Here is a 13,858-nt window from a genome sequence, read left to right as displayed (position 1 = left end):
CAGAAAAACAAATTTACCAACTTCGGAAAGCAAGCCAAGAAAATTCCCCAGGGGAGCCTGGAAGGGAACATCAAACGGGTAACGACTCCATCTACAGGAATCTGGGGGTGGTAACAAGGATACTGCTGTCCTTCCCATCCTCTCCAGCTGGAAAAGGCAGACCTTTCACATGAACCAATAAAAACTTCCCATTTAAAAAAACAAACAAACAAACCACCACAAAACACTGGCAAAATCAGCACAGGTTAAGGTACACAGCAGCCCAAGGGAAACTATGTATTTCCACATACACCGGATGAAAGAAAACAGAAGGACGGCAGTGCAGGCAGAAGATGTTAAAGTTCTATTCACCAAGCCAAGCTTAGTGACTGTGTAAATACTTGAAAATTTGTAGATGCAGTTTCAATTAGTCTTTAAGTCTCCTGCAGAATAACTTCTACTGAGGTCAGGAAAACACATCTCTGCATGAAAAATAGTGTAAATTCTACAGGATTACTCTAATTCCCACCTCATACTTGCTAAAAGTGTATAGTCTTGAAAAATGCCAAATTATCCCCAAAATTCTTTTTTTTTTTTTTTCTGTTTAAGCTGAGGGCATTTTAGACCTAATTGAGGAATATGTCTTGACAAGACTCCAGGAAAAAACCAAGATGGTAATTAATTAAAAAGCAGATCCTTTAACAGATGTTTCACTGTTTACAGTCACATCTCATGCTTTCCAAATTCAATGTAATATCCTATGTGCTGAATTTTAACATAGTTCTAAATTCATCCCCTCCCCATCTCATCCCTGCAAAGAGAGTATAAAATGCTATCAAATCAAAACTTTCTACTACTTGTAAATGACTACACAAGTTGTAAACAGCAAAGAATCCAGTATCTTCTGTATAGAGACAATTCCATAGTATTTTACAACTCTTTCTTATTTAATTCTAAGTTAAACTATAGACTAACAGCAATAAATTCTGTACAGGAAATAAATACTTAGATATGAATCAAACCCAAAAAAGTTGGTAAAGCATAATGCTTTATTTTTTAATACCCATATTCTTGCCACCGACGATGAGCAGCCTTATTTGTAATCAGTGAATAAAACAGCACTAAAACAATTTTAACTATGTTCTTTCCAGGTTGTAAGACTGCTTTTTAATACCTGAAGCACTTCATTGTATATAAAATAATGTAGTGATAGGATGAAGGGGAAAGGCTTCAAATTGAAAGAGAGCAAGTTTAGATCAGATATTGGGAAAGAATTGCTCCCTGAGAGGGAGGTGAAGACCTGGGGAAGTTGTGGATGGCCCATCCCTGGAATGTTCAAAGCTAGGCTGGATGGTGATTGGAGCAATGAGGTGTAGTGGAAGGGGATTGGAACTGGATGATCGTCAAGTTCCCTTCCAAGCCAACCCATCCCGTGATTCTGGGAGCTCCCAGCTCCTGCTGGGGACATTTCTGTCCCTGCAGGGGGCCAGCAGGGCTGGTGACAGGGCAGGGGCTCTCACCTGGTTGTAGAGGGCACAGATGTGCAGGGCTGTGTTCCCCGAGGCGTTCTGCGCGCACATGTCGGCGCCATAGAACAGGAGGTGCTCCAGGTGTTGGACGTGTCCGTACCTGCAAGCCTGGGCAGGGATGCACCAATATTTTGGTTATTACACCAAAGCCTAGGAAAGATTTTCAGCAGAGAGGGTACTGTTTTTAAGGAGGGTCTAATTTTTAGAACCACAGCTGGTTCTCTGATGGGAGCACAGACACCCAGATGTGCATTCCTGTGCCAATTCCAATGTGGGACGTTCAGGTACAGCAATCCTGAAATCAGGTACAAGCTTGAGCTTAACCATCTGATTATTTTGGGAGTGGCAGCCTAAGGGATCAAGAAAATACTGCCTGTGGAACTTTTTATCCACTAATGTTCATGACTCAAATGTGACAAGTTTTTTGTCCTGCTACACTCTGGAGCGCTGCCCACCAGATGGCACTGAAGACGATCAGATTGCCAGAGCTTTTTCCCAAACTGCTTACAGGCCTTAGAAAGAAAATCTGGCCAAAATCCAAGGAAATCATCTTGGTTCTGTGATGTCAAGCAGACACACAACATACACAGGACACTGCTCCAAAACAGGGGGAAATCTTCAAGAGTTACTTTATCTGTCACACAAATAAAAGGTTCAACCCTGGATTTTTGGAAATAAGCCTCCATGAAGAAGATTCATTGAAATTAGAAACTTTCCTGATTAGTAAATAAGCTTTAGAAAAATCACAGTGATTCCAGTCCACGGCCTCTTTTACTTGACTTCCTTCTCCTCTACGGCCCACTGACCAAGCACCTCCCAATTTATAATGTTTTGGACTTTGTGGTATCTTAAATCAGCATAATTCCTACATAAATCAGAACTTAAGGTAAGAGATAAAGATATAGAAATCCATTCAGTCTTTCTGAGGTACCTCATCACTCCTGAATTCTGTGGGAGGTACAGACTGACACACCTGGCTTGGATCTACAATTTGGAAGAGAAGTTAAGTGGACTGCTCAGTGCACAGATTAAATCCCCATCCTTCTTACTTCATTGAGGAATGCTTGAATTATTGATTAGTCCAAACAGATTGTTCCTAACCCAGATGTAAACATTGATTTATTTAGGATTACAACCAACACAGGAAGTTTGGAAAGCTCTATTTCATTATGAGAAAAAATAACCTTATGTGTATGAGGCTGGAATTTAAATAGAGGGACAGTTTCCCTGTATTTTTATGGAGTCCAGATGGGGCAATACTTTGATTTAGACAATCCATTTCCTCCATATCCTCAGAAAATATGGTAAAAAAATAATTCCTTTCTATTCTCCTACTCTAGAGATGGATCCAAACAACCTTGACCTAGACCCACTTAGTGAAAAAGCTCCAATTCCTGCCCAAATGTGGGTGCCAAAGCTACCTCCCAGTTCTTTCCAAGAAAAGAAGAAAAAAAATCTGTGTACTAAAGAATTTAGTGCTCAGAAAATAAATTGAGTCAAGATGACCCAGGCAGACCTGTACGGTTGATTACATGTATCTTTATCTCATATTACAGCAGTTCTAATTTTTGTAGTTTTCCAAACTCATCCATACAGAGACACAACAAAGTAGCAGCAACGACATTGGGGCTGTTAGAATCTTTGAACTTCATATATTATTGAGTTTATCACTGTGCAAAGGGAAATCAATAAAGCATTTTTACACAACTGCTGGATAACATTCAGGCATTTCTGAAGAGGACAGGGAGAGGCTGATGGACCCCAGCAGCAGGATCCTCAACCCAAACCTTCCTGCAAAGTTCAGCAGAGACAAGGGGAAAGCACCCTGACAAACACAAAAGGAGCATTATCAAGGACACTGACTCTGGCATCTAACCAAAAGAAAGCTACATTTTCCTACTGAAGTGCCGCAAACAGGAATCTAAACTTCCAAGAGTTCACAGCATAAATATAACGAGTGCAATTTCTGCATGAAAATCCACAGTAAACAGAGGATTTCAAAGTTACGGAACACCACTGGAACAGTTTTCTACTTCTTACTCACCACAGCAGGATGCAAAGTGAATAAATAAAAAGAAGTAGAAAAAGTAGATAGAAAAAGCAAGAAATTTCATACTTGAATGTGCAGGGACTTGAAAATAGTGCTTAACCCTAGAACAACCAGGGCACATTTCCTCATGCAAGTTCAACTCCAAACAAAAAGCAAATCTTCCTACCTGATGAATTTCTTGCCATCCATTTTCATCCTTGCAGCTGACTGTAGCATGTTCATGGAGTAAGAGCTCACAGCAGAAAGGGTCCCCTCCCACCACAGCCGTGTGGTACAGCGGGGTCAGGCCACAGCTGTCCTTGTAGTTGGGAGATGCTCCCAGCTCTAAAAGGGTCTGAAAGCAATCACAGACTGTGAAAAATAGATTTGGGAGGGGCTTCCATATAAAGGGTCTTTACCTGAAAAAAACCTGAAAAAAATATGTATGAGGTTGATCATTGACATAATATTTTTTGCTCACCTATTTATCAGCTGCTAAGAGTGGGCCACAGCACAGACTAAGTTAAGCAAGAAATGACCTTGGAAGAATTAAGATCTAAAGGAATCTATGGAGATGGCACAGAAAGGAGTGGTAACGTCCAGTTTCCATCCTCTCACTAGGTTCAGAAATGTCAGCTCTGTAAATGTTGCATCACCTTTGCAACACATTCACCTCTTCAGCTCCAAGGTGCTTTACCAAAAATGTCATGCAATTTGAGTATCTGTCAAAAGGGAATAAGCAAAACCCATAAATCTAAGACTTAACCTAGACCATTAGAGTGATTTAAGAATACCTGTTAAAATACAAAAGAAAACAGAAGACATTGTGTTAAGGCATAATGTGCAATCCATGCCACTGGGAGCTGCTTACAAAGTGTTGAGTGACAAGAATGCTATTCCTATTTCCTTAGACACGTCTCAGTGTATCAATGAATAAGCTTAAATTTCACCACTTTTCTTCCTACCAGGAAAAGATACATCAGAAATTAAAATGCTCTTTATTGAAAGCAAATGCTAAGACTTGAAAGCCACAAGAAAGCACTAGAACAAGCACATCCTAAAGGATCCATGGAGGACAATACAATAATTAACTGAAAACAGTCTCCTTTATGCATTTTTTTTTTAAAAAGATTACACATAATTTGCTCCTGAAAGCATTTACCTTGAGGGCTACTTGGTTCTTGGCTCTGGCTGCTTTGTGCAGAGCTGTCATTCCATCTTTGGCTCTGAAGTCTAAATGTGCTCCTCCATTTTTCAGGGCTTTTATCACTTCTACTGTGTTGTCAAGCTGAGCTGCCAAAGTTAGGGGTGTTTCTAAGGAAGAGAATAGGATGTACTTGGAAAAAGGTGAGCAAAATTATAAAATAAATTTAAGTTACTTTATAAAATAAAGTTTAAAATACTGTTCAAAGAAAAGCATAAAATTATCAATTATCTCCTTTGGACAGCAAAGCCCTACAGATTCCACCGGTTTAGAGTTACGAAGGAATGTGTGAGATTCACCCTGTTAATCAATTTAAGTTTAACTAACTCAAGGTACCCCTCTATGCTGCTTAGTTTTGTTGTTCTGACCTCCGCTTTCTAAGTCATGATAGTTTGGGTCCAGTCCTCGGTCCAACATCTTGGTCATTTTTTCCACAGAGAGATGGTGGACATGATCCATAAATTTTTTCAAATTGGCCTGAAACAAAGAGCAAAAAATGAATCATCCTCTGATTTCAAAAATAAAATTTTGACTAAAAATGAATTATTTTTTTGACTGATGTCAACACCCACTGTAGGTAATTGCTAACTCCTGCAGGGAATTGGGATACCTTGGTGTGAAGCTTGGCCAGCTGCTTTTCATCGAGGTTGAGCTGTCTGTACACTCTTTTCTTGTAGCGAAACTGAGGGAAGAAAGATTTTAAAACTTAAAAACTTGGAATTCATAATATAATTTTCTGATCTTACCAAGAAGTATCATCCACTGTGATGGTAGATTTAGGTAAAATTTTTAAAATTTTAGAAATAGGCTCAGTATTTCATATAGTTTTACATCATTTAAGCAAAATTCATATCTTGTACCAATACAGTGAGATCAGTGGAGGTTTGTGGGAAATGAGACCAGCCTCTAGAATCTACAGAAATAAGCAAGAATTACACTGAAAAGAACTTTTCCCCAAGGATTCCTGTGCACTTTCATTTATAGACTCAGGCAGAAAGCTAGGAAGGCATGTTAAATAAAAAAATATCAATTTCAAAATTGCAGCTTAGCACTTCTGCAATATAAAAACAAAATAAAGTATACCTGAAAGTCCCTTAGTCAATATAAGAGGAACTTGCAAATGGGAATAGTTGTTCTGATGTTGAACAGGACTGGTTTTGTGAATGAGATTCGGAGGATTGCCTCTCTTTTTGGCTGAAACTCAGTCACATTTTATCCTGTGCAGCTTAGGTACAGTTGCAAGATCTGTAGCAAAAGCCATGGGGGTTTCCATAGCTATAATTTATGACTCTCTTATTGTCCCATGCAGAATTCCAGGAATGCAGCATGTCTGTTGGACAAGGGACTGCACTGAATGAGGCTTTAGCACCAGCTTTGCACAAAATCACTTTTAACACCTCAATTGCTGCAGTCAACACTCATGAAAAAGGATGAAACAAAATAAAGTGGCTGTTTAATTTCCTTACAGCTCTAATGTGGTCATCAGTGACTGAAACTCAGAAATAAATTCTGGAAAAGGGAAGACCTGAAGCCTTCTCAGGACCCTGGTTCTTTTCTCTTGGATTTGTGTTATAATGGAGTAAGTCTATTAACCACACATTATTAATGGTTGATCTGCCACCATACAGGCAATATCAAAATTAATTAAATGCCAGTTTCATGCCCCAGTTTGCTGCTATGTTGCATGATCTGGCTCTGCTCCAAGTTTGTTCAGTGCCATAAAAGTTCTGCCTAGCGTATTCCCAACTGCAGAGCCTCTGCAGGAGCAACAGAGAGGGGGAAATCCCAGTACACGCCCTCTCCCCTATTACTGCTTTCCTAGGAGGCAGACAGAGGCAACCTGTGCACTCTGAGGGATGGCACAGAGGGAACTAGATGGGGGTTAAAAAAGGCTTCACTGAGACAGAAAGTTCTCTTTGGGAGACAGCAAAGTCTGATTATCCAGCAACTACTACACTGCTATTGCAAACATCATCACAGAGCCAACAGCTTCACCTAGAACCTTACATTTCTTTATTAAATCACTAAATAAGATAAATTCCTGTGTCCTCAGCAAAGGAAAACTCCAAAATCCACTGTCCCAGAAGGGCTGACTCTTTGCAACTTTTTGAGGATGGACCAGCTCCATGAGCAGGGAATGCCAGCACTTCTGTGAGCAAGGGTTCAAGCTCAGACTTGCTGGATAAGCATTTCCCAGATGTAATTCAGGTGCATGCAGACACCTCAAATACAGCTTTCTGCACAGTTTATATCAGAACAGAAATGCTGCAGATGTTAAATCTAAAAATACCTCAAGTGAAGGAACTCCTTTATTGACTGGTTGTGGGTATTCCCTCAGAAGTCTTTCCTCATCCAAAAACTTCCCATCCCTCCCATTGCTTGCAGGCTGGAACAGTCCATAATTCAGGACATCTTTCAAACTCTGGTTCAAAGTGCACAAAATCCGCTGCTTTGCAACCCACACTGAAGCTTCTGGGTTAAATCGAATGCATTTCTGCAAAGAGAAATTTGAAGGAACCAAATTAGCAAAAAAAACCATTTCAACAGTGTCTTACATTCTAAAATTTACAAGTGTCATGAATAATAGGAATATGCATAATAAATATACAGATTCCATGACAAAACATTGCTCAGCAAAAATTCTATTTCAGATATGCATTGATAATACCTCATGCACAAGTACTGTGAAAACACAGGACATTTCAAGTCCTTCCACAAACCTCAGGGAGCACACACATCCTTCCTCAGAGAGAGAACACCTTAATGGAAAACCTGTTCAAAAGGGATGTTACAAGGTGTTTAACTATCCACTTAATTCTTGGATTCTACTTCCCTTTTAGCTACATTTATCTGAGGGTAAGTTTATGGGAGGAATGGTACAACATGAAGCAAATGACTATAAAACCTTGACAAACTTCTGCTGTTCTCTGCTTCTTACCAAGCTGGAATTCAGGGATTTTGCCTACACTGCAGTCACTGGTTCCAAGGTACCAGCAGATGGCAATGCCTAGAAAGCAATTTGGTGCCTCTGATGTACATCCTGAACACATAATGCTGTTTCTGCTTTAATCCTTTGCAGTCTTCAACATGAAGAGAAATGTCAGAGACTTTGCCACAAGTAAGGCTGGCTAGGAAGCAGCTGTCATTTCCCTTACTTATTTTATTTTTCAGTTTTGTGAAAAGTTTTGGGGGTATTACATGCTGAAGGGAAGGAGACAGGGATACAAAGTAGATGGTTACAAGTATTTTCCTTCCCAAACATCCCAGTAGTTACAGTATTGGCTTAGCAACAAGGCAAACCTGTTTGAAATCCCGGTGTTCTTCTGAACCTCACTTGCCCCACAACTCCTACATGGATTCAAACTTCAATACAAGATTAAGACTCAAACATCAGCACTTTTCAGCAAAACCATCAGTTACAAGATGTGCAATGAGCATAACTTTTAACATTATCCACACATCTGAAAGATTTCAGTGAGTGTTATTCAAATGGGAAGATCATGTTGAAATTACATGTATTTTTTTTCTCCAAGGAAAGTCTTACGTGAAACAAACTAATTTTGGACTTGTATGACACTGTTTTGATTTTAAAAATACAAAGCAGTTACTTCTGATCACAGTTAAATTAAGTCTGCTGCTTTTTAATGCACCTGGAGAATCCAACATGTCCAATTTTCTTCAGTCTATTCTTGTGTTCTCTCTGTTCTTGATGGCAGGCAAATATTTCACAAACTAATTCAGTGAGAGCTCCAGCTCCTCTAGTGATTCATAAGAAACAAAAGTGGGCTTTAATTGTAAAAAAAAAAAAGCTGATTCCATTAGCAATTTAGAATTAAATAAGATCAGTCATGTAAAAAGTAAATTGCTAACTGGAAAATTTTTTGCTACCAAAATGTCTCAGGCTGAGAAAAGTGAAACTAGTGCGAAAAGTGATTATTTATGCTTTCCATGAAGCCAGGCAGTATAGAAGTGGAGCTGTTACCACTCCCTCAGAGGCAGGTGCTGGCCAAGAGGATAAAAAGAACCACTCAGATGCTGCATCAGGTGCATTTTCCACCAGCCTGTCCCTGGAACAGCTCCACTGTGCTGCTTCTGTGTCCTCCTGGCAGCCCTCCAGGCAGGGAGCACCACAGCCACCCCCTCTATCCTGCAGACAAGTCATTACTTACTGCCACACTCTGTATCCTGAGGAAACATCAGCTCAGTCACAGCAGGACCTACACTCAGGCTGCTCTAGTTATGACATAAGGAACAATTCATTAGGCACAAGTGGCATGGTGACCACAAGGAAAGGAGGCAGCAGCAGAGCCAAAAAAAAATTGACACCTTTTTCTAATCTTCAATGACAAGAAAAAAAAAAGAAAAAGAATAGGGATCATTTAGTGACAAGGAACTACAGAAACATATGAAACAGATGTTTTGCACTGACAGATACATTCACTGTAAAAACCACAAAGAATAGCCAAAAAATAAAAAAGCCCTGAGTGGCTCAAAGTCACTGTCAAAACCACAGCAAGCCCCTCAAAATGCACGTGCAGCAGCAAGACAGCATGTCAGCACTGGCTGCTGAGATGCAAGGCTCAGTTTGGGATGTGAAAGCTCCTTGGATCACAGGAGACATGGTCAATTATAATCTTGCATTCCTGCACACTGGTGAGAGCAAGTCAGAGTGAAGGACAGGAAAGGAAGCCAGGGAAAATACAAATCCCCCAGCTGAAGGGAAGATATTAATTCAGTAGGAAGAATGCTTATGATATAGAATGTCTGAGGGATAATACTTTCTGCTTAAAATCAATCAGCAAACACATCTTTCTGCTCAGCTGTGAACCACAAAAACTGCTGTGACTGAGGGACACGACAAAATGGTTTGTACAGCTGCCTCCAAAAATATGATTGCCAGGATATCAAAATATGAATTCTTCCTTTCAATGAGAGATGTTGATATTAAAGATGTGACAGCCAAAAAGTGGGAAACACAAATGAGAGTTTGGCATCACAAAAAGAAAAAGGAGCAAGTCCCACATTTTGGTTTGTGCTGTGTTCAGCTTGATTCTCTGCTGAAACACTGCTCTCCATCAGGCTGCACTCAGGAAACACAGAATTCACGAGGGGATAAGTCAGAAAAACCAGTCTGGCCAGGATGTCAGCAGATCACCTGCCCAGATAACGGGCATGTGAACAGATACCAGCAGCACAACAACTCTCTTATCAAACTGAAAATAAAACAAGGAAGAGCAAACAGAAAGCAGCAAGAAACAATCAGGCACAAAGTGGGATACAGAAGAATACTTGGGAAAAGTTGCAAAAGAAAACCTAGAGTACCTATGAGGCAGCACAATCTGGAAACTAGTGAAACTGGAGGCATCCCAAGGAAAAATGGGACTCGAGCTGCAGTTGGCACAACTGTGTTCCTACTTTTTTAAGGTAAAAAGTGCACAAAGTAAAGTAAGTCTTTTATCTGAGAAGAAATACCAGGTAAGGAAAAGATTCTTAATCCTAAAACCCAACAAATAATAAAAAAAAAAATCAAAGAAAGGACACAAAAGTATAAAAAGCAATGCAGAAACAGAACAGCAAGAAGTGGCTCCAACTTAAGCTGTTGCTATACCAAACAGTCACTTACCAAACAATATTTTGCATGGAAAGTCCAATATAATTTTAAAAACCCCAAAACCCAGGGGAGGGAGAAATCAGTAAATGTTCATTATTGCAGTGGAGCAGCAAGACAGATGGGCAGAAAGCGTCTCAGAAGTCTTCAGCAGACCCAAACCCATCTCAGCCTCAGAATTTAATAAAATGTATGGATCTGAGCATTTTGACTTTAAACATAACCCAGAGGAAGTACCTAAGTACAGGGTAAAACAAAAGAATGTTACGAGCCCTATGTGTTGATAATAAAATGATGAAAACATTCTTTAAAAAAACTGGGTGACAGAAGTGACAGTGCCTCAGTGTCTGTGGCAAAGAGCAATTCTAAGCACAAAACACCATTGCTGACAGAATACCAAGGTAAAGGAGATTTTCTTGACAACAGCTCCTGAGGAACCAGACTGATTTCACTTATAGGCAGCATCACTTGGGATTTGTTCCTACATAGGCTGGAAAAGGAAATGGATACAAGATGACTGGGCCTGGATTCAGACCAAATAATATATGCCAGATAATACAGCTGTTTTACCCACGCTCCTCGAGACTGTGGAGGGCTTTCCATGCTCTCCATTCCCTCAGGAAATTTACTGAGCTCAGGAAATCTTTCTGTTCCTCATTTAAATATTCTCCATCCTCCTGTGAGAAGGATGACACTTACTGAATACAGGTCATGCACAGAGGCAATAAGAAATTACCATTTCTACCAAGCAGTGTTTCAGTAAATTGGGTTATCACCCAAACTGAGAAGGAGACAAAAAAAATGACTAATATAAGAACTGAAAAGCAATTGTTCTTAAGGGCTCTGTATGAAATTGTCAAGGTTCACATTGTCTTCTAAGTTTCAAATGAGAATAAAAGAGCAACAAGACAGCCTTCCTACAATGTATGGTAATCTATAAAGTTTTCCATGGCAGCACATCCTACTCGTGGTGCTTGGTGCTTATCTCGTACCTGCAGTGAAATAAAGGCAGTTTGTACCACAGCCACTGCAGACAAGCAAACTTCATTCTCTGGGAGTTTGGCTTTAAAGCTTCCCAGCCGGCTGAATTTTATCTAAACCCCTAAACTTGTCTTCCTTAGAACAAATATAGTCTTGATCATACTCTCTAAAAACCAAAAGAAGCAGAAAACTAAATTATGTTATTTCATGCTTCTTTGATTAAACAGACTAATTTTAAACACTTGATATGTTAAATTAATTATAATTATACAGGAAATGGGGCCTATGTTTGCTCTGGCTTGTAGCTGTACAACAGCTCAAACTCTGATCTTCTCCACAGTTTTCTTCACCACATTTAATCCACCAATATTTCTGTTTGCTAACCTGAATCCAGGTTTCACTTTCCTGCACAAAAAGTTTATGGGCTGATAAATTAAATAAGAAATACATCAGCTGCTTTAGAACTGCTTAAAACAATTCAGTTACTTTTCATGAAGAGTTTATTGAAAAGGAAAAAGAAATACAAAAAGTAAAGCAATAAAAATGAACAAATCATAAAATTAATTTTTAAATTGGTCTCAATAATGTCAATAAGTAATTTGCTATTGATCTAGAAACCAGAGTAATTAAATAAGAGGACTTCAGGAAGCTACTATCCCTGTGGTTTTAACAGCAGAGTAAATATAGCAAGAAAAGCTGGTATATCCCTTCCATTTTCATGGATCTATTCATTGACAGAATCACAGATAGAGCAAGCTGGTAGGATCATCAGAAAGAGCTCCAGAACCACACCTGAGGGCACACTGTCAAATCAGCTTTTCCTGTCAGGCTGCATCCAGCCCGTCTCTATCATTCTAAAAATGAACTTAATTAAGAAGAAAGGAAGGGCTTCATCTGAGATAGATCTTTGATGGCAGCAGGGCATGATGCAGCTCATACATATCAGCACAGAGTGATGGATGTGGTTCACATCCATAAAATGGATGTGTTTTTATAATCATTTTGGAAATTTCAAAAGGTTGGTGCCACCACTGAAAATCCTGACAGCAGCATTCAAGGAGAACCAGGGTAATTCAGATAATTAATAAAAAACTCAGACAAATTGTGATTCTAGATGGAATCAGTCTCTCTCAAGACCTTTTCCAACATGACACTTATTCCTATCACAGCACTCGCATTGGTTTCTCTGGCTGGAAGGTTCTGAAACAACACCCTATAGTAAAGGCACAGCAGCAAAGGAGGAAGGAAAGGTTTATTTCCCCTCATCTTTACACTCTAAAAGCCACAGGCTCTCTAAAAGGGATGTCTTTTGTGAGGTAAGTTGACAGAAAAAGTCAACAAATACAGTGAAGAGAGAGAATTTGATGACCTCTTGCAGGACCCCAGTCTAGCATCAATCACAAACTATTTCAAGAGAAGAGGAACTACAGAAGCCATACAGATATATATATATATATATACACACATATACATATATAAGGCTTTCATAGAGTTAACGTGTGATTTTTTTTATTCAATCTTCATCCTCTGATGAGGTTATGGATTCCTAAGTCTCTTTCTTTTACCCAAAAACTCCAAATGCAGATCAGAGATATTTTGCTTTATGAACATGGCTTTAATCAGGTCAATACACTAAATTCTCTTGGAAGGGATGGAGCCTTTAGTGAGGCAACCAGTCAGATAAATCGCTGGGGTACAAAGCACAGACATTAAAACAAAACATGAATTTTGTCTGCAATAAGTCAAAAAAGAAAGTTAAAAAAAGGACCAGATGTACTGCAGGTTGAAGCCAGCAAACCTAATCATTAATTTCACTTTGTTTAATTGCAGTGCACTCTGCCTTACCGTTTGCTGCAGGTCAGGTATGATAATTCGAATCACTAAAGTGTTGCTCTGACTGTCTTCCATTCTGCTGCTTGGCTTTTCTGCAGTTGCTCTAATTGTGTCATAAATAGTTTCTTCTTTGGAGCTGTCTGATTCAGACTCAACAGAATAGTCAGAGAAGCTTTGTGCCATTTCATCTTCACTTGATGTAGGGCTACGAGGCATGTTAAAGTTTTTTATCCTGCCAATACAAAGGAGAAAAAGAAAAAAAGTTACAGTTCAAGTCTTCAAAATGAATCAGCTACATTTTTTTTTTCTTCTTGGAAATAACATGCATTTTACAAGGAAGTTTTATGGTTTATCTTCCTTTTATTTCTTTCTGTCAATTATGCGGGTAGGCAGAGTGTAAAGGAAATAAATCTGGCTACCAATTTACTAGAGAAGAAGGGCAGGAGAAGGAAAAAAGAGTAGTAAAAAAGAACATGACCTTCCTTTCCAGGCACACCCAACCTCCCAAAGGATCCAGAAAAAACAGCATAATTACCCAGTCCTGTGATAACCAGCATGCTGTAAACTGTACTAAGAGCTAGGTCTGGCTTTGAAGCTTCCAACTCCCAGTGAAAAGACATTTCAGGGAATGAATGTAAATGCTAAACTAACATCATCCTGTACATCAAGGATCTGCACAGGTGAGGCTTTCATAA

The 13,858-nt window shown here is 39.3% G+C and overlaps 1 protein-coding gene across 1 annotated transcript in view; it reads right to left on the bottom strand.

Moving 5' to 3' along the window:
- The window catches only part of SHANK2 (SH3 and multiple ankyrin repeat domains 2), a 240,978-nt gene extending 227,599 nt beyond the window's left edge, over positions 1-13,379 (bottom strand). The window contains exons 1-7 of the mRNA XM_041459183.1: positions 13,176-13,379; positions 7,032-7,235; positions 5,352-5,423; positions 5,110-5,218; positions 4,700-4,851; positions 3,725-3,892; positions 1,500-1,616 (exon numbers count right to left, since the gene is read on the bottom strand). Coding sequence (XP_041315117.1) covers positions 1,500-1,616; positions 3,725-3,892; positions 4,700-4,851; positions 5,110-5,218; positions 5,352-5,423; positions 7,032-7,235; positions 13,176-13,379 — 1,026 coding nt within the window. The remainder of the gene's footprint in view (positions 1-1,499; positions 1,617-3,724; positions 3,893-4,699; positions 4,852-5,109; positions 5,219-5,351; positions 5,424-7,031; positions 7,236-13,175) is intronic.
- Positions 13,380-13,858: the final 479 nt, after the last annotated feature.

Source organism: Pyrgilauda ruficollis, unplaced genomic scaffold (assembly GCF_017590135.1).
Source record: "Pyrgilauda ruficollis isolate IOZ18807 unplaced genomic scaffold, ASM1759013v1 scaffold132, whole genome shotgun sequence".
NCBI classification, from domain to species: domain Eukaryota; kingdom Metazoa; phylum Chordata; class Aves; order Passeriformes; family Passeridae; genus Pyrgilauda; species Pyrgilauda ruficollis.
The sequence above is the reverse complement of the archived record's forward strand: the minus strand, read 5'-3'. Positions and strand labels throughout refer to the sequence as shown.